We start from the raw sequence: 27,694 nt of genomic DNA, 5'->3' as shown, positions 1-27,694 counted from the left end.
CTTCTCTCCCATCATGTCTCCTAGAGGAATATGCCAGCTGGAGTCACATCTGATGTCACCAACCCTGGAGACACTGTGTGTTGACGTGTTGACCCCTGACCCTCTCCCAGCCTGAAGGGCCAGCCCTGTGGCCTGGGTCACTCTCACACCCAGATCTCTTCTTCCCCCTTCAGGACTGAGATCCCAGCAGGCTTTGCACCCACGCGACCCAGAGCCCCTGGACCACAGTGGGACTCATCCTCCTCAGCTCCAGATGGGCACTTACCAGCCCACGTTGAACTCCACGTGTGCATCAAAAAGCGCCACCACGGGGGCGGTGGCAGCCCTCCAGCCGCTGACCCTGGAGCGAATGAGGCCTTCCTGCTTGCTGTGGCGCACGACCTTGATGAAGCCAGGTTTCTGGCCGTTCACTTTGTCCACATACTCTGTCAGCTTCTCCTTTAATTCCTCTATGATGGAGAAAACGCACCGTTAGTGTCATGAGGGCAGTGACGATCAAGACATCCACCCCTTTGGGATAAGCTGACCCCCAGAAAGAGGCAGGAGGGGCCAGTCCCCAGGTCTTCCTTAGTGTCCCCCAGGCTGGCCAGCGCAGCTCGGCTTTGAAGGGGAAAATAGAAGCAAAACAGTGTTTATTGAGCCAAGTAGCATGCCTCTCACACATGGTACATTTACCCTTCCCAACGAGCCCCTGGGAAGATGTGGCTCGGGAGGGTGATCAATTTGTCCGATGCAGCTTGTGAGCGGGAGTCTAGTTCAAGCCCAGTCTAATGACCGCAAAAGCCACATTCTTCTCCTCTGTTCAGCAGCTTCCTTATCCCCCAGTGCTTTCTGCCAGTCCTCCCCTAGTCCCCAGAGGAAGCTCCATCTGTAGAGACTACCGCCCAAGACCCACGCCTAGCCTGGACCTCCATCCTCCCAGCAAGTGGATGACCAGGAGCTGTGCCTATGTTAGTGGCTGCTGTTGGTCTGTTGCTGGCTGTTGCTGGGCCTGGCTAAGCATCTGATTCCCCTGCATCTTCATAACCATAAACAGACATTAGTAGCCATGTTCATTGCATTTTCCATTGCAGCTCAGGCAATAGCCTGTTTTGCCCCCCTCTCCCAAAATGATGGCCTGAGTGGACCACATTGGCTGACCTCCAAACCCAGCATCTCCCCAGGACTTGATTTCCAATCTCCCCTCCTCCCAGCCTGCCCAGGCCCAAGTCCTGGGGCAGACCCCACCCTGGGCTGAGCCCCGTCCTTATCAGAGGATGTCAGGAGCTGCATGTCCCTTGGTGCCCAGTCTGGGGCACCAAACAGGGAGCTCCCCAGGTCTGAGAAGAGGGCATGAGGTGTACCCCATGGCAGGAGCACAGTGTAGGAGAAAGAGGACAGTATTTTAATTCTGCTTCCCATGTATTAGCATTGCAACCTGTTCCTAAACCAGTTTTTGACGTCCATGGGGATGTTTTGCATGTGGGAAGGACATGAATTTGGGGGAATCAGAGTGGACTGTTACGGATTGAACTGTTCCCCCCCTAAAGAATATGGTGAATTCTAACACCCAGAACCCAGAATATGGCCTTATTTGAAATAAAATCTTTACAGATTTAACCAAGTTAAGTTAGGTCATTAGGTACTAATCCAATAAGATTGATGTTCTTATAAAAGGGGGAAATTTGGACACAGAGACACACACACAGAAGGAAGACAGTGTGAAGAAATATAAAGAGATGATGGCTATCTAGCATCCAAGGACCATCTGAGGGTCCAAAAGATGGGAGGGAGACCTGGAACAGACCCCTCCCTACCACCTTCCGAGGGAGCACGGTCCTGCCAACACCTTAATTTTGGACTTCCAGCCTCCAGAACTGAGAGGCAATACATCTATTCTAAGCCATCCAGTTTGTGGTGCCAGATACTTTGCAGCCCTAGGAAAGGAATATGGTTGTTATGTGATTTCAAGTCTTTTACCACGCGATGCTGGCCAAACAAATAGGTCTGTGTGGATGGGTCAGATGTGGCCCAGAGGCTGCTCTTTTCCCTCCTGCTTGAGTTCTCATTACAGAGATGAGGAAACTGTGACTCCGAGGCTAATGCGCTGAGATGGAGGCAGGAGACTCTGGTGCTGGACAGCTACTAACAAGCCCTGTGACCTTGGGCAAGTCCCTATGGATCCCAAAACTTAGAGTTAGGATTTGAAAGTTCATTTTGAACTAGTTCCCCATCAAAGGTTTGAACCCCCTCTGTGCATCCTGCTGAGTGACCATGCGGTCCCCTGCAGTGACAGGGCGCCCCGGGGAATCCATTCTAGCTATTAGACGCTCTTTCTCCTTTCGCCCTCTAAAGGCCACGCCCCTCAACCTTCCACTCGTTGGTCCAAGACATTTTTGGGGTCATAGAGGGCAAATTAAGCCCCTCTTCCACACGGCAACCCTTTAGAGTTGGAGACTAACCTTCAGTCCTTGCGGAGGTTTTCTCTAGGTCAGTGTCTTCAGGTCCTCCTATATTTCCTTGTATCTCTTAAATTCAAGTTTTTTTTTTTCTTTTTATCATGTTGAACTTCCCTCTAATTATGTTAGTTTTCCCCTAACACTTTAAAATTATGAAGCTAGAAATTGGCCTAATTTTTCTGGAGTGAACTGGGCTATACAGAATAGAGGGAAATAATCACCTCCCTTAATCTAGATTCTATGTCCCTATTAATACAACTGAAAGTCACACTAAATTTGCCTACTTTTGACTTGAGCTTACTGGAAGCACATACCTCTTGGTTCTTTCCACATGGTGCTGCTAAGTCAGACCTCCCTCCCACCTCTTCATGTGTGTGGGTGGGTGCAGGCATGCACGTGCTCTGAGCCAAAACAGGATCTTACGTTTACTTGCCTTTAATTCAGTCTTTTAAAAGATTTATACATCTTTTTCTTTGAAAAAGTGTTTTCCCCCTGACTCTGTTATCCAGTGTCTTTGCTATCTTGCACTTCCAGCTTTCCAGCTTCTGGAGAAGTGATGAGCAGGTGGCTTTTGTTGTCATCCAGCTCATCCTTTCACATAGTGTGACCCTTGTCTGGTGGGAGGGTCAGAGGGGACTGTCAAGTGCTCTCATTCAGCCTGGAGAAAACTCAGCTGACATCTGGGCTACCATCAACACCCTATGCATCTCACTCTAGCCAATGAGAAAATGATCTCATGCTCTCCGATTGGCACCGCTGATGGGGGAGGCCTGGGGACGCCGCTGTCTCTCAAATGTCAGGAAGTCGGCAGTGCAGTAGTGTAAGTCAGTGTGCCCCACACTAACAAGGTCTTCAGGCATGATTTACCAGGAGGCCTCTTAAAATACTAACTGTTTTATGACTTCAAAGGTCCACTCACCATAATTCCTTTTTGAAATTTTAAATGGAGCCCATAAAGCCTGATATTTTGACTTTTGATGGTGGCCATTAAGTGGTAAGTGCACAGGACGAGGAGTAAGAACCAGGCTAGTACCGAATGAGCCCCACTCCCTGCCCCAGGGAGGACATGCCCGTTCCCTGGTCCCCCTTCCCGCCTCCAGGTGAGAATCGCTGCCCTTGGGGACCGCCATTACTGAGGTGTTGATGGGACAGGGCTGTGGCTATGATCCACAAATGATCTCCCATGAGCCCCATCTCTCTGAATTCACATCCTGTGTAGCTGCTTTGCACACTGAATCTGGGCTGATGCTGGGATGACAGGATGCAGCAGGAGGGACCCTGTGCACATTCTAGGCCCAGGTCCTAGGAGGCCTTGCAGCTTTTGCTTTTACTCTCTTGCTCCCCTAAGGAAGCTGGAACTAGTCTTCTAGAGGATGAGCGACCCAGGGAGTCCCCGGTCATTTCAGTCACCCCACTGAAGCCCTAGACATGAGTAGTGTCATCTTGTATCCTTCAACCCCTAGTAGATTGCAAACAGGTGAAGGATCCTAGCTGACACTCTGATGTCTTGCAGAGCAGAGACAAGTTGCCCTATTGCAGAATTGTAAGCCAGTGAATGGTGGCTGTTTTAAGCCATGAACTTCTGGAGGTGGTTTGCTATATGCAAAGGCTAACAAAACAGGATCGATTGTTCCGGTACGGTGCTGGGGTTAAAATAAGATTGTGAACTCCTGATGCACAGGAAATGAAATCAGACACAGAAAAGCCTACTTAGATGGTGGCAGCAAGAGATGAAAAGGCTTTTGGTTCTTGTAGGAGCTGCCTGCCCCTTTGTACCTCTGAGCTCTATTAACAGTGAACTAGAATAAAGGTTTCTGGTAGACTGGCTAGGAAAAAAATTCTGTTCTCAGACAGCTGCATCCCAAATATTAGCTACTGATTAGAATAGAGGATTCCCTTAGCCCCAACCAAACAACTGCTATCAAAAAAAAAAATTTTTTTTTAAAGGCCTGAAATACCCTAGATAATACCGGCTCAGTCTTTGCAAAGTCTCTTTACTTAATTAGGTTTTCATGCCAATTGCCAAAGCAAGAAAGGGCTATATCAAAAGCACTTCTACATTTGCTAGAAAACTGTTGTCTAAGATATTGCCTGTTATGTATAATAAACATCCTATTATATACTATATATAATACATATATGATAAATACCTCTCAGAACTTAGCTGAAAAAAACACATAAAGAACTTGTGGTTTTCTTTAAACCTAAATGTAAATACATAACCTGTCACATTTATCTTTTTGCCAAGGCTGCCAGGAAGCTCAGAAACCAATATAATGACTAATCATCTGGTTCTATCTGCATTTTTGCTTCTCTACTTTTGCTAAAGCTTTGGTTTTCAAGTTCTAGTCTAAAAGCTTCACTGTCTTTTATCTTTTTTTTCTTTGTAAGCTATTTTAAATTGTTTTCTGCAATATCTATACAGTGTCTTGGTAAGAGCAGGACAGGAGTATAATTGCGGAAAGAAGGAGAAGGCTGTGTTTCATGTTTGTTTTAATGTGTTGGGGAAAGTGGAGGTAGGGAGTCTGCTCTCTGAGATTTTGTCAGATTTAGAATCAATGGCAGAGCTGTAACTAGCCAATGGTGGCAGAGAAACACAACTTGCACCCTGCATGGGGCCAGGTGTCATCCTGCTTGTGTTGCTCCTCCAGCCCTCTCCTGCTGTCCACAAATCCCTGTTCTGCTGACATCTAAACGACCTCTGTAAATCAGCACTCCTGGAAGCCTTGCTGATGAAACACTGTTCTTCACTTAGGGGGTCACAGGCCACTCCTCACCATCCCAGCTGGTGCCTCCCCTCAGAGCCAGCTACATGCAGGCTGCTGGTCTCCTCCCCTCCTGCAGACTCAGACACCAAGTGAAAATGAAAAATGCACCAGTCTGGTTAAACAGAGTGCTTTCTTCCCTCTTTACATATGCCCCTTGTACTATTCCCATAAAAAGCGATTAGCTCCAAGGGGTCATCCCAAAAGAAACAAAATGCAGGCTGAGCAGAAGTCTGGTACCAATGGCTGTTAATCTGATTTAAACACCTAATGAGACATTCTTTCTCTCTTGCATAAAAGAAAATAAAGGATCAGGAGATTGGGGCCTGATAGGGCTTTATTCTTTGGAAGGCAGCTGCCCAGCATCCTTGTAAAACAGCCTGCCCAGCTTACCATGGAGAACCAGGTCCAGTTCCTCATCCTACCCCTCTATGCTCAGATGAACACTATGCTGTGCACCAGAAACTGACATTACATTGTAAACCGACTAAACTTCAATAAAAGAGAAAAAAAGTAAGGAGGATGCTACTAGGCATGGAGGCTGCTAAACATCCTGCAATGCACATGACAGCCCTCCACAATCGGGAATTAGCCAGTTCAAAATGTCAACGCTGAGAAACCTTGCACAGTGCTCTTTTATTTGTTTGTTTGTTTATTATTGAAGTACAGTCAGTTACAATGCATCAATTTCTGATGTACAGCACGATGTCCCAGTCATGCATATACATACATATATTTGTTTTCATATTCTTTTTCATTAAAGGTTATTACAAGATATTGAATATAGTCCCCTGTGCTATACAGAAGAAATCTGCTTTTTATCTATTTTTATATATATGCAAAGGTTAACCTTTGCAAATCTCAAATTCCCAAATTTATCCTTTCCCACCCACTTTGCCCCACTAACCATAAAAGTGCTTACTATGTCTGAGAGTCTGTTTCTGTTTTGTAGATGAGTTCATTAGTGTCCTCTTTTTCCTTCTTCTTTTTTTTAAGATTGCACATATACCATATGGTATTTTTCTTTCTCTTTCTGGCTTACTTTACTTAGAATGATGATCTCCAGGTCCATCCATGTTGCTGCAAATGGCATTATTTTATTCTTTTTTTTTTTTATCATTGAGTAGTATTCCATTGTATAAATATATGCACAGCTCTCAATTCACGGAGACCCCATTCTGGAAATCTGAGTATGTACTTTTGTATAGTTTTCCAATTGGCAGCCCTGGGGTTGCGTCTGCTCAGAGACAGATTTCTTTGGCTTGGTGATTGATAACTGCTGGAGCTGAGAAGGAGCTGCCCCTTGAGAAGGGCTCTGAACAGGTCTCGCGGGCTGGCCGGCTTCACAGCTGTGCACTGTCTCATAGGGCCTGCGCTCAGAAGGGCCTGCACACGTTTTAATGCTCCACCCACATCCCCCAGGCACTCACCTTCCCACACACACTGCTGGTTTCCTCCTCTCTGCCAGAAGGCTTTCTCTGCCCACAGGAGCATGCTCGGCCTGCCCTGGGGGCAAGCTGGGAGTGCTCTGGAGTTGCTGCCTGCAGCCCACCATCAATTAGGGCTAGGAGTTGGGGAACGAATACCCCATGTTATAGGCTGAATTGTGTCCCCACCAAATCCATATGTCAAAGTCCTAATCCCCGGAACCTCAGAATGTGACCTGATCTGGAAGCGGGGTTGTGGCAGAATTAATAGGTTAAGATGAGGTCTGCTGGAGTAAAGTTGGCCCTTCTTTCAATATGGCTACTGTCCTTACAAGGACACGCCATGTGAAGACGGAGGCAAACAGGGGGAACGCCACCTGACAACAAAGGCATAGACTGGAGTGTGCCTCTCCAAACCAAGGAAGGCCAAAGGATGCTGGCAAACCACCAGAAGCTAGGGGAGAGGTGTGGAACTGCTTGGCCATCACAGCCCTAGAAACACTTTGATCTTGGACTCCTGGCCTCCAGAACCATGAGACAATTTCTATTGTTGAAGCCACCCTGTTGGTGGTCCTGTGTTTTGGCCACAGCAGCCTTAGGAAATGAACACATCCCGGCTTCCTGACCTCTCAGGTGGGACAGGGCTGACGTAGGTGGTACACAGCCTCCTAATGGTTCCCAGGAGGACTGGGCTGTGAGGGGCCACCAGGGTACCTTGTTGTGATGCTCACAGTATTAGCTTACTTCGCTGCCCTGTCTCATGTCCCCACTCCCTCATCACTGTTCCCTGGGGTCAGCTACCAGGCAAATGCCTTGGCCTTGACTCCTGTCCCAGCGTCTGCTTCTGGGAGAACCCAAACTAAGACAGCCATACCTTCTACAAGTCACTAAGGCCTTCACCAGTTGCTGCCCTCTTGCCTGACCCTCGAAAGTATGTGAGTGTTGAACCCTTGACCCATGTGTGATCTGTATGTATATGTGCATGATGACGTATGTCCCCCTAGCCCTCCCTCTCTGCATTAACTGGTTAATGTTTAATAAAGGAAATAATAATAAAAATGATGCACCAGGCACTATTCTAAGCACTTTGCATCTATTATCTCATTTAAGCCTTTTGACAACACTATACTGTAGTAACTATTTATTATCATCCTATTTCACAGATAAGGAAATTAAGGCACAATGTGACCCAGAGAGTAAATGATGGAGTCAGGATTTAAATCCACCTGGGCTGTCCCCAGAATCCATCCTCTTCACCTCTATACTATACATAGCCTTCCTAGGATAAAAAGCAGGACTATATACGAATCAGCCCGTTAAAACAGGTTCCTACAGTCTGGGGAGGGACCAGAGATTCTGAATTTCCTACCAGCTCCCTGTGAGATTCTGATGAGCTCTGAAAGAAACAAAGATGAGCTTTAGGGCCAGGAATTATGTGTGGTTCCAGCTCTTAACAGAGACTCAGACTCTGTCTGAAAAAGGCTCCCTTACTACCTGGCCAGATAGTTTATCTCTTCATTCTCCCAAGCCTATGGGCTCCATCTTGCTACCCTCGGTTGCGGGCCCTTCACTTAGCAGTTGGTTTCTCTACATGGCCATCTTTGGATCTGATGCTTTGGACTGTCCCCTGTAGGTCCCCAGCTGCCCTCTGCACAAGGCACTGTCTTCTGTCCCTTCCACCCGTCCCCACAGTTTCAAGCCAGCCAGCCCTGCTTCTACTCATGCTGTCCCTCAAAACCCAACCTGGATTAGAGTTGCCACCTGCTCTCTCCAGTTGCCTGGGAGGGGAGTGTGAACACCTCCGCTGAGAAGTGCTAATAATTGCTAGTCGCCAGTGGTGCTAATTTAAAGATGAAAAGCACAGCACGTTTCTGTTTATTCCTCCAAGACTGAACAGTAGCCGGTCTTTCTCAGATCACAAGATTAACTGGCTTTCCTCTAAAGCCATTTAGGGCCATTGAAACACAAATGATGTGTCAACACACTTTAAAAGAGAGATTATTCATTAGGATGCAAGGGTTGTCAAACCTGGCTGACACTCACCTGGGGAGCTAAAAAATAAAAAGATGCTAGCCCACATCTATTCCCACCCCCGAAGAATCTGGAGGGCGATTCTGGACTCAGAAGGTCCTGCTGATGAATGATGATGGGCTTGGACACTGTGACCCCAGAAGACTAGCCCAGCCGGAGGCCCCAGCCCAGGGGCAGCCTTGTCTGGTGCATTCCTCTCTCTTTAAGATCACTCCAGACAAGCTTCTGAGTCCTGGGCAGTTTACAGATGCCTTCCACGCCTGTTCATTCTTCTGCCCCATACACTTCACAGCTGCACTTCTGTCCAGCTCCTTTAATAGCTGCGCTTCTTCGAAGTCAGTTGGCACTGAAGTAGATCTGGAATGACCTTAAATGGTTCTCCTTCCTCAGGACTTGGAGAAGGGCTACATCTAGGAGCCCTCACAGAGGCATAAAAAATACGGTTACAGGGTCCAGGCAGAGTATCACAATCTTCCTGGGACGTTCCAAGCATTACTTCGGCTATTGCAAGTCCCAGGATTACCACCTAACAGATCCAGCCATCTGTGTCTGGGTCTGCTCTTCCATGTCATAGCCAGGCATTAGTGACCATCAAAACCCACATGAAATTCGCACTCCTCAGTGGGGTCTCCAAAGCCAGACTCTCAACATCCACTAATCCCCTCCTATCTGCTCCAAAATGACTTATTTTCCCAAAGACCCTGTATCCTGCAACAAAATGGCCAAACTGGTCTCTAAAGATGATTGTGGCAGATGATATAAAAACAGCCCCCTGGCCAGTCAGGGATATGTGTTGGATGCCAATCAATGTTTAACTCTTCTTCTCTCTCTCTCTCAAGAACAACAAACAGAAATCTCATGTATTAGTAATCTTTAATGGAAAATAATATGAAAACGAATATATGTATGTAAATATATGATTGAAATATTATGTTGTATACCAGAAATTGACACATTGTAATTCACACTGGCTATACTTCAATTAAAAAAAAAAACTGATTTATAACATTTGCCAGTGTCTGCAGTATAAATACTCTCCCACCATAGCTGATTTCAGGCTACTCACCTGATGCCACTGGCTTGGAGTTGGGAAGAGATGTGCAGAGTGGGAAAAGGATGTGCATGATCATCTGGCAATGGCCCAGGACAGCCCCAGCACCCTGGTTCCAGCGCCCAAGGCAGAGAGGCTGCAGTTCAGTGGCTGCCTCCCTTCACTCACTGTATAATGGGCACCATGCTCAGGGCTTTACATCAATCCACCCCATTCTTTCTTCATTCATTCAGCAATTATATATTAAGTGCATATGAAGTACTGTACATTATTCTAGATTCTCACCATATTGAAATCTCACTACCACCCTGCAAACCATGACATTTATGGCTAAGGTGAATTTATTTAGAACTCACCACGTGCCAGGTACTGGTCTAAACCGGATTTATATATGACTCATTCAATCCTCTCAACAACCATCATACTACCCAAGGCAGGCAATATTTTTATCCCCGTCCCATAGAGTAGGAAATCAGAGCACAGAGAAGTGGAAGGATTGGCTCAGTGTCCCAGAGCTAGAAGAGGGAGGGCTGGGATGCAAACCCAGGCACCCCGGCTCAAGTCCATGTCCGTAATCCCACATATCATTATCTCCAAATGACAAAGGAGGAAACTGGAGGATCAGACTTGAAATGACATACCCAAGATGACACAGACCGTAAGGAATGGGCAGGGATTCAAACTCGCGCCTGTCCGATTCTAAAGACTTTGCTCTCTGTCACTCTGCCCCACAGCCTGCCAAAGGAGCCGCGGGTCTCAGGCCGCAACAGCATTCTAAGATCACTGATTCATTCCAGGAAGACAACGTCCTCTTTTTACGACTGTATATCCTTAGAACCCAAGGGAATGTATTAGACTGCTAAACTCGGTTTCCTTTAGATGGGAAGGTGGATAGCATATTTACACACAAAATCCAGCTTCCCTGAGATACAAATCCCCGAGAAAGCAAGATCATGAAATGAGGGAAGTGGGGAGAGGGAGGGTATGGCTCGGTGGGAGAGTGCACGCTGAGCATGTGTGACGTCCTGGGTTCAATCCCTGGTACCTCCATTTAAATAAATAAATAGATGTAATTACCTCCCCCTGCAAAATAAACAAAACACAAATTTTTCTGAGAAAAAAGGGCCTCAGTCTGGATGAGGGTTTCCTAGAGTGCTTGCTACTTGCCTTTGGATTCACAATGCAATTATACCCGGGAATCCAACGTCGCACGGAAGACAAAATGTTGCAGACTCATCTGCTGTTCCTCAAGGGCTGGCCTGGGGTCCAGGTCCTTGCCCCCCTCCCCCTTCAGCTCCACGCAGGGGCTTCTGAATGCTCATGCTTTCTTTGCTCCGGACATACCCAGAATTGCCAAATTGGCACAGCCAGGAAGAGAATCCACCTCCTCCTCCCCCAGGACCAGAGCGCCAGGCTCTCCATTCCTCCACCCTGAGTAATTCAGAAAATGAAAATGAGAATAATGGACTAGTAGAACTCAGTTGTCTTCATGTGCTAAGTGACCTTGGAAAGTGGCCAGTTTGCCTCTGCTCTCCCTGGGCCACGTGAGGAGGAAATTCCTATAAAGCAAAGGTGAGGCAGCAGCCCAAAGGGTGTAAAATTGTGTGAAGGGCATCAGATTCTCCTACTACTCGGATGGTTTTCAGTAGGAATCCCAGGACTTATTAAAAAATGCCGTGGGAGGATGTGGGGAGGGTAATAGCTCAGCGGTAGAGCATGTGTTTAGCAGGTACTGGGTTCAATCCCCAGTACCTCCATTGAAAAAAACAAAATGCCATGATGGCTGATTAATGTCAGCTGTGTCCAGACAGAGCCAACATAGCTCCAGCCCAGCCCTTCCAGCTCAGAGGTGCCAGGTAGGTAAGCTTCTTGTGAGCTTCTGGGGAGGACGTAACCACGAACTCAAAGCCTTAGGAAATTCTGGACCGCAACATCTCACCGCAGGTTAAATCCAAGCTGAGAACAAGCCCTCTGGGTGTCCCATCAGGCAAAGGTGACCCCGGGAAGGCCAGGCCCAGGCTCTCCGATCCCTGTGTGCCAGCACTGGGTAAGGACGGAGACCAATGAGTATTTGGGTGCTAACTTATTTTGTGCAAGACTTGGAGAGTTTAAGTGCTGCCTAGCTAAGAAAATTAATGATTAAAATCTCATGAAGGAGAGCCCGAGACTTTATGATTATGAGTCCAAAATTTCAAGATTCTAGGATCTCTAGAGTCTGATGCTCTGATACTAATTTTCATGACCCTGAGATCATAGGAGTCTAAGCTTCTGTAAATACCAGAGTTACAGCTCCCCTAATGCCCACCCCCCACTCCCCATCCCCTGCTATTGCTGTTGGTGTGCAGGGTCACAGGTCCTGGCCCCTCCTTGCTTCTCAGCCTGCTCTGCCAGACTGTGCACAAGTCATGTTCCCAAACACACCAAGCTCAGTGGTGCCACAGTACCTTTGCACTAACTGCTTTCTCTGCTTGGAACATTCTTCCTGCCTCATCTGACCCAGCTCATGTTTTTTAGGAAGACTTCCCCTGCAGCTCTTCCTCCTTTAGGAAGGAAAGGCTAAGGTGAGGGAGATTTTTTCCTCCTTGGAAAGCAGACATGAGGCCTCTGAAACACTGATGTGCTCCAGGCAACCAGTGAGGACTGACATGAGGCTTTAAGGTCCAAGACCTGCGGGTGCAGCCTTAAGCATCCTCTGGAGAAAGAGCGAAGGCTCCCCCAGGCTGTAAGTCAGCTCTGTACTTGTGCAGATCACTGCTGCTCAGGTTGTGTGACTGACAGCCTCAGCCTGGCCGATTCACAACTCAGGAGACCCAGTGGGCTTCGGGGGCATGTTTACACCCCAGCCCGCTGCCGTTGCCTGTCAGATCAGGAGGTTTGATGCTATTTCCCTCAGCTCCAGAACACCTTCGGGTAATCTGTTCTCAAAGCGAAGGATCCCATGAAGGGGTGGGTGGCCAGGCAGAGCTGCTCTGCCCTTAAGCCCTCGAGTTTTTATTTCTTTATTGAAAGATGTCACATGGAGCAGAAAGAACAAGGACTCAGGGGAGAGGCAGACCTCAGTTGAATCCCCAGTGTGGCCGTTAAGCAGTGGTGTGACTTTGAGCATGTGACTTAACTTCTTTGAGCCTCAGTTCCCTTATCTTTGAGATGGGGATATTGTTATCTACCTCTTGGTTGCTGTAGAGCTCGGTGAGGTAATGCCTGGCATGTGGTAAGTACTTAATAAGTAGAACTAGTATTTGCTCATTAGTCTGCACTCCTTTGTTCCCTTCCTCCCTTTCAGAGGGAGGGGCCTAGGCTGGGAGCAGGGACCCCTGCAGTATTTGCGAGAACTAGTCTGGCAGCAAATTGCCCTGGGACTTCCCCAGGCACAGGACACCACTGCTCCTCTCCAGGGGTCACTCACCCTCTGGCCACTTCATAGTCAGTCCCCAACCCCCTTCCCATCCCAACCTGTCATTCACTTACTCAACAACACCTTTTGGGGCAATTTCTATGTGCAAGGCTTTATTGTTATTAAATCATTGAACACTTATAAGAACTCTATTAGGTAAGGGTTACTAGTAACCCATTTTATAGATGAGGAAACTGAGGCACAAAGAGGTTAAGTAACTTGTCCAAGTTCAAGTATGTGCATACCTCAGAGATATTGTGGGTCTGGTTCCAGATCATCACAACAGTAGCGAATAGCACAATACAATGAGTCATGTCAATGTTTTTGGTTTCTCAGTGCACTGAAAAGTTGTGTTTACGCTATACTGTAGTCTGTTAAGAGTGCAATAGCATTGCTGCTAAAAAAATAATGTGCATTACTTAATTAAAAAATACTTTATTGCTATAAAAGGCTGCCACTTGAGCCTTCAGCAAGTCATAATTTTTTTGCTGGTAGAGGATTTGAAATATTGAGGGAATTACCAAAATGTGATACAGAGACATGAAGTCAGCAAATGCTGTTGGGAAAACGGTGCTGACAGACTTGCCCAATGCAGGATTGCCACAAACCTTCAATTTGTAAAAACCACAATATCTGCAAAGTGCAATAAAGCGAGGTGTGTCTATAACTTGCAATTGGTGGAGCCGACATTCCAAGTGTGGCAGTTTGGCCCCAGAGTCCATGTCCTAACGCATATCCTACCTTTGGGACTAGCAGCGGGAGGGTGCCGGGAACGAGCATCAGCCCAGGCTCTGCGCTGGGCGCTTCAGCGTGTCTCATCGGTCTCACTTTGTGCATCTGCTGAGGCTGCGCCGGCTCCCAAGTGTAAATCAAAACAATCAGCTGCTGAGAGCACTGTTTTTTGTTTTGCCATTTTCAGTTCAGTGCCTAGGACTAAGAAGATGCCCTCGCCAGTGTCTCGACATGGACAGCTAACATCAGCTGGTTCCTGGGCTCCATCCCGGGCCACATGGGCATCCCAGTACACCCTGCACAGACCTTCCTCTTCCTTTAATGCGACTGGAGGTCGAGCTGCAAGGCCCAGAGGTGATACCAGAATGCAGGATGTAGGTGAGCACGGGGCACCAGCCGCTGGCAGGAGGCTGCAGGACAGGGTGGTGAATAACCCTGCCAAGGAACTGCCCTCCATAACGTCTGCAACCTTCACAGCTAGCAGGCTACCAGCGCATTTTTTTGCGGGCCTTTTGGAATTATTGATTTTTTTCCGGGCCCCTTTATTTCAGCAACGTATATCATCATATTCCTCTAGCAAGGCTTACTTCAGAAAACCCAAGAAATATTACTTCTCTGATAGACATGCCCCAAATATTGACCACATCTCCCTCTTCCTCACTTCGCCTCCTGTCGTGTTCCTTTCCCTCATGTGTTCCACTGGCAGATACTCACTGATCTCTCAGCACAGGCAGGCCGGGTGCTTGGGGCTGGGCATGTGGAACAGAAGACAGCGTTCCACCCTTAAGAAGCTCACAATGTAGTGGGAGGAAATAACTGAACAGATCATTTTTGTGCATTGAAATGTGTTCTAAAAGTGGTTGTCACAAGGTGCTGTGATAATATAGCGCAGGATGGGACATGCGTCACAGGATGACATTTGAGTCTGTCTCAAAAGGATGGATGAAGGGGCTTTGATATAGGAAGAGGACAGGGACAGATAAAAGTGTCCCAGAAAGAAGAACGTAGTGTGCTTAAAAGCCAAGAGGCATGAATGTGTGCATTTGGGAAGCAGTAAGTGGCAGGCACACCGAATGTGCGTGATGGTGTAGGGGTGAGGATTCAATGAGGGGAGAGACGCTGGATATGTATGTGGTGGGCAGGTTGCAAGGGGCCTTCAAGGCTGGGCCAAAAAATATGAGGGTGTCGTAAGGAAGCTTTATTTGGAGTCCTCTCAACTTAACGTCTCTAAGGATGGACCTCCCAACCATTTGTTACTTTAAAAATGCACTGTACCAGCGAAAGGAATTGCCCTCTTCCAGAAAGCCAAACAAGTCAGGTTTTTGCTTTTTCTTCTCAAATAATACTTATTATTAAAGGCTCCTTACCCAGCTCCAAGCCTCAGTCAGGCCTATCCTGGGTCCCTAATCAGAGTTGGGACCATCGCCCGAGCCAGCAGGACATGGATGGAGACGGGACAAAGCTGGGCGCAGCCTCTGCCAGGGTCACTGAGGCCCTTCCTGACCACATGCCGACTTTGCCTGGCTTGCGATGGGTTCCTTGCTCCCCAGAACACCTGGAGTCAAAGCAGCCAGGCCTGATGCTCTCACCATGGAAACAACTCATGGGTCCCCCAGGTGGGAGGCCAGCCCAGCCCCCAAGCAGGATCTGGCCTGGTAATCAGACTCATGCAAAGAACTCAACACACAGAGTCAGCCTGATAGCATCAGCCTGCTTGGGTCTCCAGCTTGAGAATCTGGGCTTTTTATCATCTTTCTCGAATCCTTCATTCACTCATTCAGTGAAAATATGGAGGACATGTTGCCAGACACCCACCTTCAGATAAGATTCAGTCCCTGTCAAACCGGGCCCTGAAGAGCATCCCATCAGAACTCCGGGTATGGATGGGTGTTGTGCCCCTGTGACTATCTACAGCACCGGTAGCCCTGAGAGCCTCGGATGGAAGCCTGGTCAGGGTCGAGTGGCTGCGTCTGACCAGAAGTGGAGGAGCAGCCCCAGGGGAAGCAGAGAGAAGAGAAGAGGGAGGGAATGCAGCCTGTCTGACTACCCACTGTGTGCTGGGGGCTTCACCTTCAGTACCTCATTTCATCTTCACAATGATCCCATGAAATGGGCCAACTGGGACCCAGCAACTAGAAGGAAGGTCAGGGGGCATCTTCAGGAACCTCAATTTGGGCTCCTCCTGCCAGCGGTGAGAGCTGGAACACTGACCAAAGGTCAGGGGAAAGAGCCACCATGTCCCCCTAACCCTGATGTGAACGTCCACCAAATCCCAAGGAGACTCCCTGGCACTGGCGGGTACGGGGACAGCACTGCTGCTTCCTGCCGTGGGCACAGCCAGGTGGGAGAGACGTCCCCTCCCTGGGGACGGCCACTCGCCCCTGTTGTTAACCCAGCTGGCACCGGACAGGTGGACAACCCCACGCAGAGGCACGTCTCTAAAGCCTGGGCAGGACACTGAGGGGAACTGGGATCACTGAGTGGTACTGTTACTGCTTTTTTTCCCTACTGACTCTGAAAGAGCAAAGAACAGGAAGGGGTATCAGTTGGGTCTGCTGATGGCGTTCACAAGCATCATTTGGCTTTCTTGATTCTGGCCTGGAATCCACAAAAGCTGGATCAAGCAGGGTAATATATTGTGAGGAGAGGGAGCAGGGTTTGCTTAGAGATTAGTCAGAGGAGAAGCGCGTGGACCGGTTACTATGGAGAGCAGCGGGGATGGTGGGGAGAGAATGCACGTGTGGGAGGTGACCATGAGACAGAGGAGGAGACTACCGAGGTGGAGCTGAAAACAAACCTCTCTCAGAAGCCTGCTCAGCATTATGGACTGCCTGGGTCACGAACAAAGAAAACTCGAGGCTGGAAGCCAGGCAAAGGGACAATCCCACAGGTGGTGCAGAGATGTGCACGTGATGCTGGGGCGGGAAGGAGGGACTCCTGCCCGGCACCACTTAACCCAAGGGTACAAGTGTCTGGTGAGGCTGAAAAGGGCCAACAGAGGTGAGAGCTCTGGCTCTCCAATCTGCAATTGGCAGGCTGGCCAGGTGGAGCCAGAGGGAGGCTGTTTCTGGCCCAGATCATGGGATTGGCAGGGAAGACATTGGCTGCCCAGACACCAAAGGGAAGGCTTTCATTCTATTCAAAGCAGGATGCTGGACAGCTAGCTAACAATTCTCTGCCCCTGTGGCTGGAGGGAACAATGCCATGGTTATTTACCCTTTGTGCATCTTAGAGAACTCAGAGTCTGATGAAACCTACAGGTCTTTCCCCCCCAAAAAATGCACGCACACACAAACACATGCACACACATATGCACACACACATGCAAACACACAGACACTGCCCATTTCAAGGGGGTCAGGAAGTCCCCAGTGACCATCCATGGTTCTTCTAGGACTCTATGGGCTTTGATTAAAGCCTTTTCTTCCCCCAACCCTGGGTCTCTGCAATGGTACTTCTCAGATCAAAGATCTCCCCCTGGTCTTTACAGGGCCAACTCCCTGAGTTCAGTCCCTGCTTGGACATCATAACCTCAGAAAGGCTTTTCCTAACCACCTTATCAACCCACTCCTCCAATCCACTCCCCTTCACCCCTACATGTTCTGTCACCTGCCCTGTCTTACTTTTCTGCAAGGATTTTTAACTATCTAAAAATTACATGAATCCTTATTTGGTTATTTCGATGCTGTTGTCCGTGTCTGCACTGAAGTGTCGGGCCTACACAGGCATGGGCTTTTTCTCTCTGCTAACTTCTAGTGCTGAGACAGTGCTTGATACCTAGTAGGGGAGCAACAAATATTTAAATCAAAAACAAAAAAACAAAAACCTTTGCTATTCTGGGCTTTTCAGTTCCCATCAACTGTGAGGAAGTGGAGGAGTGTTGGGAAACCTGGGGAAAATGCCGTAGAGGGGGTAGACCTGGTAGACCTGAAGCCTGGGTTTTAGTAGACAGATTTCCAAGAGTGGGTGGGAAAAGAGCTGTGATTTCATGGAGCTTTAGATGGAAGCCCTTGGAACCAAAATTCTGCTGGTATAACTAGCGATTATCCAAAACAGGAAGAATACAGAAAATCTAGAAAAATCGGACCTTGGGGAAACCTTAAGGGGGCTTTTACTTTTAAAAGATTGTGTAGAGAAAATAGAAAAGAGATTAAACATTTCAGCTGATTGGAATCTGTAAGAACACAGTGAAGAAGATGAGTAAGAAGGAGCCTGTGATCGGGGCCAAGGGCATATTGTATGAGGCAACCAAGAGAAACTGGCTCCTCCACTTCCATTCTGCAGCTCACCTCTGTGCCCGCAAGAATCATGCTCCATCTGAAGGAAGAGGAAGGAAATTAACATTTATTAAATAACTGCTCTGTTCCCGTGCTAAACTGCTCCACACATTACAGGCATTATTAAATCTTCAAAACAATCCTGAAGGAGCTATTGGTATTTGCATTTTATAGATGAGAAAACTGAAAGTGTTAAGCAATGTGCCCAAGATTGCATACTTAATAAGCTGCAGAGGCTGGATTCAAATCGGTAGATGTCTTTCTCCAAAGTGAATTCCTCCCATGCCCACTGCCTTCTCTCCGTAAATCTTGGTGGTCATGGCACGGACCCCTGCCCCGGGCGTTACCACTTTGGCCAGCTCACTGGGCAGCAGGTTGAAGTGGAGGAAGGAATAAACAGTTACCATAGGAAACACTGACTGTAGGCCAGTAAATACTTTTGAAGCACTCTCTGCAACTAACTCACTCACTCCTCACAACAAGCTCATAGGGAAGCTTGTTTTAAATCATTTTCTCTATTTTAAGAATGAGAAAATTGAAGTGCAGAGGCATCAGGGTAAGTCATCGGCTTATAAATGGCAAGATCAGATTTTGAACACAAGGAGTCAGTCTTTAGTTCTGGATGTTTACTAGCCAGGGTAGGTATGGCATGAATCCCACCCCAGGAGGCTGACAGCCAACCACAGCTGAAAACTCCAACAGAGAGAATTCACCAGAGAACGTGGCTCATCTACCTGGACCAGGGGTCACATGAGAAAAACAAGAACTTAGTTATGAAAAGCAGCATCCAGCAAACAAATAGGCATCACCTGTCACTGTCATCCCCCAATTTATTCCAGGGGCTTGCTTCATTCAGTACAATGGGAAGGGGAGAAAGATGAGTCCAGATGAGACCCATGATGGTGAGGACCTGGGGATGCACTGTATTTGGCACCTGGGTAGAGTCCCCAGACTTCAGCCTTGGATCCCATTTCCATTATTAAATATACTTCTCACTCCTGGCTTTGATGTCACTAGGAAAATTTCTGCTGTCACCAGGCTAATCTTGACCCAAATTGGCTGACTGGTTATGAAATAGGCTTGGAGTAGGTCATGTCCAGTTCTTGTTCTGTTTCTTGCCAGTCCCTCTCTATTGGAATCATGTCATGACTATACACTACTGAGTTACTGATCAAGAAAGCTATAAAGTTCTCTGAATTTGGACCAGAATTGGCTCCAGTGTCAGGAGTGGGATAAATGTCCCACTCTTCAATAGGTGGCGTTAGGCTGGGGCAGGAACAGAGATGGTTCTTGGACACAGGACACAGGGAGGCAGCAGTGAGCAGAGGCAATAGCTAGAGTCCAGTTATGGAAGATGCAGAATGCAGGCTGAGCTGCCTGGCTTTGAGCTGTCATGTAATAAGGAGCTATGGAACAGTTCTGAACAATAGCATAACGTCATCACAGCTTTCCGGCAAGATCCTTCCAGCGATTGGTGTATATTCTGGGAGGCAGGAAGACACAGACTGGAGTGGGCAGGGCAGGGGTGGGGGGCAAGAAGGCAGCTATATTGGTCTTGGAGATAACCAGCAGGGCCCAAGAATTCCCACAAACCAAACCTTAAAGCCACTTAAAGTTTTCACTGTACACTTTAGGTCCTTCTTCACTTCTGCTTGTCTGACTCCTAATTTCAAGTCTCAGAAAGTTCTCCTTTCCTCTACAAAACCTCACCAAGCCCCCAGAAACTAGGTTGGATGCCTTCCCCTGACACCCCAGTGTTTCCTTGTCTACCCCTCACACTAGACGGTAAGCTCCTTGGGGGCCGTGCCCATATATGCTCAATTATAGCTCTGGTGCCTAGCACTGAACTTCGCCTGGAGAACGCATTCCAGGGAAGCTTTTTGAAAAGAAGAACAAATGCTTTGCTCCTGTCTCTGGGAGGGGGCTGCGGGAAGCTCATCCACATCACACGAATTCTTTCTATTGCTTCTATCAAAATACTCAAGGGACCATTAGCAGAACCAGACAGCTGTCCACATTTCTCCATGGAGCCAGTTTAAAATACACCCAGACACCACCCCTCCATCCTTAAATTGCTGAAATTAAGATCATGGGAAGTAAACAGTATGACAGATCAGTCTGACTCTCTGAAAGGATCACTAACTGACCCACTGCAGGTCTCCAAACCCCTTACAGTCAGGGGGAAGGGTGCTTCCGGATCCTCTGCAATCTAGAAAAGAATCAGGAAATCATGATGTGTGTGACCTCAGAAATTCCAGGCCTGGCAGTTCAGAGCACAAAGAATATAATGCTCTTCCTAAATGAGAAACAAACAAATAAACACACAAACTCGGATCAGCGTCCTGAAAGTGGCAAACAAACGTGACCTTTGATGCTTTGGCGGGGAAGCCAAGTGCAGGCGCAGGCTACTGGGGGAGATCCCTGCGGGTCTGGTGCTGGGCAGCGCAGTCAAGCTGGCCTGCTCGCAGCGCCCTGTTCTGAGGCTCAGGCCCCCGTCCTGACTGTGCTGCCCCTTGTGACGAGTGCCGAGGCTGGCAGGGGCCCCTCCAGCTCCCCCTTTAACATTCTGGACCTAAAACACATCTTCTAGGAACAAGAATACTAGGGTCCCTCTACTAGGAAATGGTCCTTTCTGGCATTTTGATCAAACTTTTCACTTCTATGTGGTTAATATCACCATTTAAAGTAGTAAACAAGACACAGGGAAAAAAATGTGACAATGAATATATGTATGTTCATGTATAACTGAAAAATTATGCTCTATACTGGAATTTGACACAACATTGTAAACTGACTACAACTCAATAAAAAAAAGTTAAAAAAATAAAGTAGTAAACAGAGAGGGGACAGGTTGCTTTGCATATGATAGGAAAAGCACAATCAGTAAACTACTATGGGAACCTACTATGTGCCAGGCGCTGTCTAAGCACTGAAGAGACATAGTCCCTGGTCTCAAGGACTTCTCAGCCCAAAGGGAGGAACATATGACAAGAGAGAAATAGGGCTCCATTCTAAATGGGAAGTACTACAATAGAGGCAAGGACGTATAGCTCAGGGAACTCCCAAAACTAACTCTTGGAGAGAGTAAAGGAGGGCTTCACAGAAAAAGTGGCATCTCAGTTGGACTTTGAGGGATGAAGAGAAGTTTGCCATGTAGATAAAGATGAGACTATCCTTCTAGTTAAAGTAATGGCGTGGACCACAGTATGACATGGGTGTTCATATTGAGTAAATCAAAAGTCATCACAGGTAGTTGGCATGGAATTCTTCACATAAAGAAGAATTAGGCTGAAAAACTGGAAAGCAAATAGTAAGGCAATAGAAGAATCATACAAGCATGATTTATTTTATATTGCCTTGGGAACGCTACCCTTCAGCGTGTTTATAGAACATAGATTGCCTTTAAATGATCCAGCCCAGTGGAATTAGATTTCTCTCCCCCTTGTCTGTGAAATGTAAGCAACACATTCAATATTCTCAGGGAAAATAACTATTGTCATCGGGGGCGTAGGCATGTTTTAATCTGCGATGACAGTTTGTCTTGAATCATAAGCTGCTTGTATCTTATGGAATCAGGCTTTGATGGTGGGCGGCCTCCTCTGATCTGCTGCTGTGCCAAGCGGAACTTCAAAACAACGGAAGGCAAAATAATGAGCTCCCTTTGTCAAGGTGCCCACAGGCTTCTGTGTAGTGCCTGGAGTTACGTGAGATGCAGGACATCGCCACAGCTCTCACCGGGAAGGATTTCACACGGCATTACCCCAGGGCCTAAGTCCTCCTCTTCGTGGAGAGCACCAGCATCCCCAAAACTCTTTGGGGAACTATAAGTCTCAGTCCTTTTCCAAGCCTGAAGTGTGACATCGTGATGCACCTGTCTTGCAGCTGCAGACAGAACCAGAGACTGTGGGAGGGAAACAGGAAGATGTAAAGGCTTCTTGTAGTGCCACTGGCATCTGATGAGGAGCCTCAGGTGTCCCCGTGGGCCCTGGGGATGGTGTGATGCTTGTTTTTCTTTGGAGTTAGCACAGCTCTGGGAGGTGGGTGCCTCTCTTTTCCCTGCTCTGGGCTTTCCCCTAAAGAAAGTGAGCCTTGGAATCAGGAAGACATGGTGGTCAATTAGAAAGAATCGTGCTCTCCTTAGGGCAGAAGGGATGACAGTGCTCAAACATGGCATGGAGGATGTCATAGGACATGGGGCTAGAAGCCAGGGCCTGGACAGTGGACGGGGATGCAGGAAGCCAAGGCTCACCTGTAATCAAGCACTTGACCTTGACCTTCAGACGTCCTTCCCAGAGCATCTCACAGGAAGGGCCTTCCACAGTCAGTTTATCCAATCCTTCATTGCTGTGTGACTCTCTCACACCACATTACTGATAAGGAGTTCCTGCTCTGCTTGATTATCTCCTGCCCTTGGGAACTCAGTACCTCACAAAGCAGCTCATTCTGCTGTTCAATGGCTCTGGCTGAGAGAAAATGCTTCCTCAAGTAGAGAAGACCCACTGGTCCCAAGTTTTGCCCTGGTGAGCTCTGCTACAAGCCAGTCTTTTTGGCATGTGAAGCTGCTTTGGATATTTGGGGTCTTCCCTTCTGGAAGCTGAACACGGCCAGGTCTTTCAACCATCCTTATTCATCTCTTCTGGTCCCGGAGAGGTTAGATCACATTTTCCTCCCTCTGGAAGAAGTCCCCACCTGAAGTCTTAGTACAGAGCCATACCTCCTCCTCCCCCGCTGTCTGCCACGGTGCAGAAAGGCTCTGGTCTGGGCTAGTGTCCAGCAGACAGCAGCCTTGTCTCACCCTGAGCAGTGCCTGGGGTCACTTCTCAGCTGTGCTGAGAACTCTGCTGACCGCTGAGCCCACTGTCACCCCGGCCAGGTATGGGTGAGAGCGCTGACAGTCTGACGTCCGGTGGACACAATGCTTCATTCTGACCACCATCCTTCAGTCCCGTTGCTGTGGACAGTCAAGAGAGAACCATGCCCTGCCACCAGCAGCTGTACCTACTGCCCACCAGAAGGGTAGGGGACTCTGCCCCTGACTCCCGGCCCCTGTTCCCAGGGAGCAGTGTGCTCGGGGCAGGATCCAGGAAACCACATTCCGAGTCCCTTCCAGGCAGCCTGCCTATTTCCAAGGAGCCGGAGCTCAGAGATGCCAGGAAGATGATGAGCTGATGCTGGGCCACTTGCCTGGCAGCAGGAGAGGAGCACTTCCATTTCTAATCAGCTCCCAGAGAGGCGGGGTTTTCCTTCTGGAAAGGAGCGAGTGTCAAGAGGAGTGGATGCATGCACAACACAGAGCCCATTATCTCTGCTCCAGGAAATGGGGAGGGCATCGATCACCCAGTTCCCCAGGGAGCCCTGCGCTGCCCTGCGCCCGCCTCTGCCTGCACCCTCTATCTGCAGATGGGCCAGGCAAGTGGCTAGATCAGCTGCTTCAACTCAGACACTTTTATTCCTGCACCCACCCCAGGGGACAAGCAGTGCTTGGGAAATATGGGAAGGCAGCGGGGACAAGAACAGAAGCTAAAAGCACAGAAAGAGTGGCATGAGCTTGGGCCCTGAAGGACTTAAGAATCAGACAGCAGCCAGAGGAGTGGGCTGAACATTCGATGCTGGAGACTTAAGGAGAGTCTGACTCTACAGAATCAGGGCTCCACCCAAACCCAACCCAGTTCTTCTGAAATTCTACCTCCCACAACCAGATTCTCATTCAAGTGTGACTCTGCCTTTTCTCAGCTCTAATCACAACCTAACTGACTTCACCTTGACCTTCATATCCTGTTGACCCCAACCATCACTCTCACTACCAACCCTGTCCAGACCCTGACCCTACCCTGGCGACTCCACCGGCCACGACTTCACCATCACCCTGGCCTCACCTTGGACATGCCCCAGCCACACCTAACCCAGCCCTCGGCAGACCCTGACTCTACTCCAGCCCTGGCCTGATTCAGAGGGTGAGGATAGAAAGGGGTCCCACTTAGAACTGGGGGACAGACTCAGCCACCAAACTGCTTTGCTGTGCTGTTTCTCCTTTCTACCCCCCACCCTCCCCACACCGGTACACTTCACAGGGCCCAGACGCCTTCGTGTTCTTCAGAGAAGTTTAAACAAGAAAAAGCCTGACTTGGCTACTTGTCATTTTTGCTTCCTGAGCCAGGGGAACTTGGCTGCAGGCACTGGCTGTCACTCGCATTTCCGTCCGTTCTGTGTGGGGAAACGGGAGGAGCTGTAGGGGATGCAGATGGTCGGGCAGGGTGGATACAGGGGACTACCTTGTCTTCCGTTCCCTTCCCTTGCTTCAGTTTTCTAGGTTAGGAAGGAGACATGGGAGGAAATCACTGCATCATTGTTTAAAAATCATTTGGTTTTTGGTTCCAATTGTGTTTAAATTGTTCTTAAGACAAAACTAAGGCTATGGTTAATGCCTCAGCAGAGACCAGTTAAATATAGCCTTTTCAAAGTGAATTTGAAATGGCCAGACTTTGGAAGGAATGAGGCAAAAGTGAAGAGGTTAAGTCTTCCTGCTTGGGGTGGGGGTGGGGCCGTAACGGGGTGGAGAGGGCTTGCATGCATGATGCCTGGATTTGGGGTTTCTTCCTCCTCAAGCCACACAGCGTGTTTTTTTTTCAGGATTTAGAGCAGAGAGATCCATATGGAAGCAAGAGGGCTCTTTGCTGGGGGTCCAGTCTCCAAGGTCTGCAGAACAGAAAAGGATAATATTTTCTCCACAGGAAAATTAGAGAGAAGCAATGAAGGAAACCAAAGGAGGAAGCCCTCTGAGGGCCCCTCTTACTCAGTCAATGAGCTGGAAAATGTCTTCTCAGTGCCCAGAGCTATCAGAGCAGGGAGAGAAAGTTAGCATTTCCCCGAGAGTGAAATAACTCAAGATGAATAAAGTTGCGATGGAAAAGAGTTCTATTTCGCAAGGAAGAAATATGACTTCCACCTGAGTCAAAGGGTGTGTCTCTTTTATTCTATGGCTTAGACTCCTACATGTCTGTCTTTCTCTGTGCAGGCAGCTTTACTGATGCACTAGTCCTAACCCAATTTTTAGTTCATTCAATGTGGTGCTTTACAATGAGCAGAGCATCAACAGTCCCATCAGGGCAGAAGCCTAGTATCTCATTCCACAGAGGTTTCCACCAGAGAGATCGGAAAGTCCCAATGAGCCACGGGTAGCCAAACATTTCCCTATAGCATGTCTTCCTATTATGACTTATTGTGAATCACTGTGTAACTTCTGTTGTCATTTTAATAAAAATCACATCTACTAGAGAAATAAGCAGGTCATGAAGTTTAAAATAATGGCCACTATTTACTGAGTACCTACTACAGGCCAAGCATCTAGGCTGGATTAGCAGCTTCTGAGTTTATTGCAAAAAAGTCTCCTTCATTAAGTAAGAGCATAATTCTATGGTGTCCACAGCTCCCACGACGTAAGATTTTCCTGAGCTCAGCGATTTACTGTGCCTTTTCTGATTTTCCATGCTGGCATCTGGGGACAACTATCAAATTGCAGGTAAAGGTGGAAACATTCCTTCTCCATAGGGCTAACATTTTATACTAAGTACACTAAGAGCTGGTAAACATCATGAAACCCTGGTATTTCCAGCCCCATTTCTCCCTCCAAAGTCACTTCCACAAATAATCCAGTATCTATAAGCTATTTCCGCCACTTTGCAAGGAGGGGGTGGTTCCAGGTGCGACAGGGGTGCAATCGAGGCAAAATTGAACATGAGGGGGCCTGGGGTTAAAATGCCATAAAAGTTGGGGTAGGTTACAAAAATAATTTCAGAACATGGCCAAAGCCATATTCTAGAACGACAACCATCAAAGCTAATGTGAAAATCAGAATTCATGGAGGATGCTCAAGATAAGAAGGGGCAGCTGAAGAGAAAGGACATGAGAGCTTCACACATGGTCCAGGGTCATCCTTTCGCCCCGTGGGTGTTCCTATCATTTCCCAGAAGCCCAGAGCCTGGTCCCCATGGGTGCAGGTCTTCAGGTTCTTCCCAAGAGAGTGAACCCAGGAGGAGTATTATCCATGGGGATCTGTGCAGAAGTGAGGTTCCTGGGGCCAGGTTGGACCAGGAGGGGGATTTACCAAGGACAGTCTCCTAATCAGAAGTCAAGGAGGGAAGCAAGCTCAGTGTCAAGGTGCTGAGCCTACATAGATGTGAGTCAATAGCTTCTCAAACCTGGGAGCTGGGAACAGGTTACAATTCTACCCATGCAGTGAGCTAAGGCCCAGTGCTTGGGCCCCGGCTGTATGGGACGGCAGTGTGAGGGGCTGGCTGCGGACCACAGGGCATGGCTTTCAGGGCTGGCATCCAGCCAGCAGTCATCTCCTTTTGTCATCATACGGCTTTCTGACAGACCAGACAAGGGGCTGGAGCTGAGTAGCTGAAAGCATCCTCCACTCAGATCAGCAAATTGTCCCTTGAAGAAACAGACCAGGCAACGCCTGCAATGAAGAGGCAGTTAGGGAAGCTGCCGTCCCCTGACAGTAGCTGCCCCCAAGTCATAACCTGCGCCCCTCCACATGTCTCTGCTCTGCAGAACTACAGGGAAAGAGTAAAGGCCACCGAGCTTCTGCTCCATTTATTATTACTCAGAAATAGCACTGCAGAGCTTTCTCAAAGGCAGCTACACGAGGTAGCCAGCCAGTGCTGCAAGATGATTTATGGGACAGGAGAGAAGATACTCCTGGTGACCACCTGTGATGCAGAGAACACTGCAGGACAAGGGAAGCACAGAGCTTTATCTGCCCACTGAACTTAACAAACCTCAGAGGAGGGCAAAGTGGAAGAAGAAACATGGCCAAACAGAGGTTTACTACTAAAGGAAAAGGGACCAAATCCCCCAGGAATGTGAGCAGCATAAATGAAAAGCTGGAAGCCATGCATGGCTCCAGAGAAGAGAAAGAAGGCGCCTGGTGAGAACTCCAAACTGTTCCCATTGGATGCACTGAGTGGACGCCCCACCTCCACCATTGACAACTTGAACAAATGTGTCCTGGGCATCCCATGGCAGACACAGCATCTAAGGCATGACTCCCTTCCTAAGGGGTTTACAATCCAGCTGGCCAGAGAAAATATACGAAAAAGTACACAGAGAACCAGGCAGATAACTAAAGAGTATATCTATCTGCTGTGTGGCCTCAAGGAATGTTGTCTCAATGGCCAGCTTACAGAGCACCCAAGACCTATACGGAGAAGACCCTGGAAGGAGGTGTCCAGCATGAGGAGCATCCGTATGCTAAGTCGGCCTCTCCTGAGAGTCACCATCTCTTTGGGGTCCCCCATTGTGACTCCTACTCTCCCAGTTAACTAAATGTTTTTTGAATAAATGAAGAGAGCCCATCCCCTCACATGCTGTGTAGAAGGCTGGCGAGGCACCCATGTCTACATTACAGGCACGAGAGAGGAGGTCTAACGTTGCTGTGTTCTAGCACTGACCTGACATGCTGACAGTCCCTAATGGGCCCAAATTCATTTCCACGGCTTCCCCTATCCTTATCCACTGACCATGAGCTCCTTGAGGGCAAGGGCTGGATATATATAACCAAGAAGGTGGCAT

At 48.2% G+C, this 27,694-nt stretch overlaps 1 protein-coding gene across 1 annotated transcript in view; it reads right to left on the bottom strand.

Moving 5' to 3' along the window:
• The window catches only part of GALNT18 (polypeptide N-acetylgalactosaminyltransferase 18), a 313,674-nt gene that overhangs the window by 85,165 nt on the left and 200,815 nt on the right, over window positions 1-27,694 (bottom strand). Inside the window, exon 4 of the mRNA XM_032489016.1 lies at window positions 266-449. Within this exon, the coding sequence (XP_032344907.1) occupies window positions 266-449 (184 nt within the window). The remainder of the gene's footprint in view (window positions 1-265; window positions 450-27,694) is intronic.

This window comes from Camelus ferus, chromosome 10 (assembly GCF_009834535.1).
Source record: "Camelus ferus isolate YT-003-E chromosome 10, BCGSAC_Cfer_1.0, whole genome shotgun sequence".
In the NCBI taxonomy this organism is placed as follows: Eukaryota; Metazoa; Chordata; class Mammalia; order Artiodactyla; family Camelidae; genus Camelus; species Camelus ferus.
This window is presented reverse-complemented; position numbering and strand designations above follow the sequence as displayed.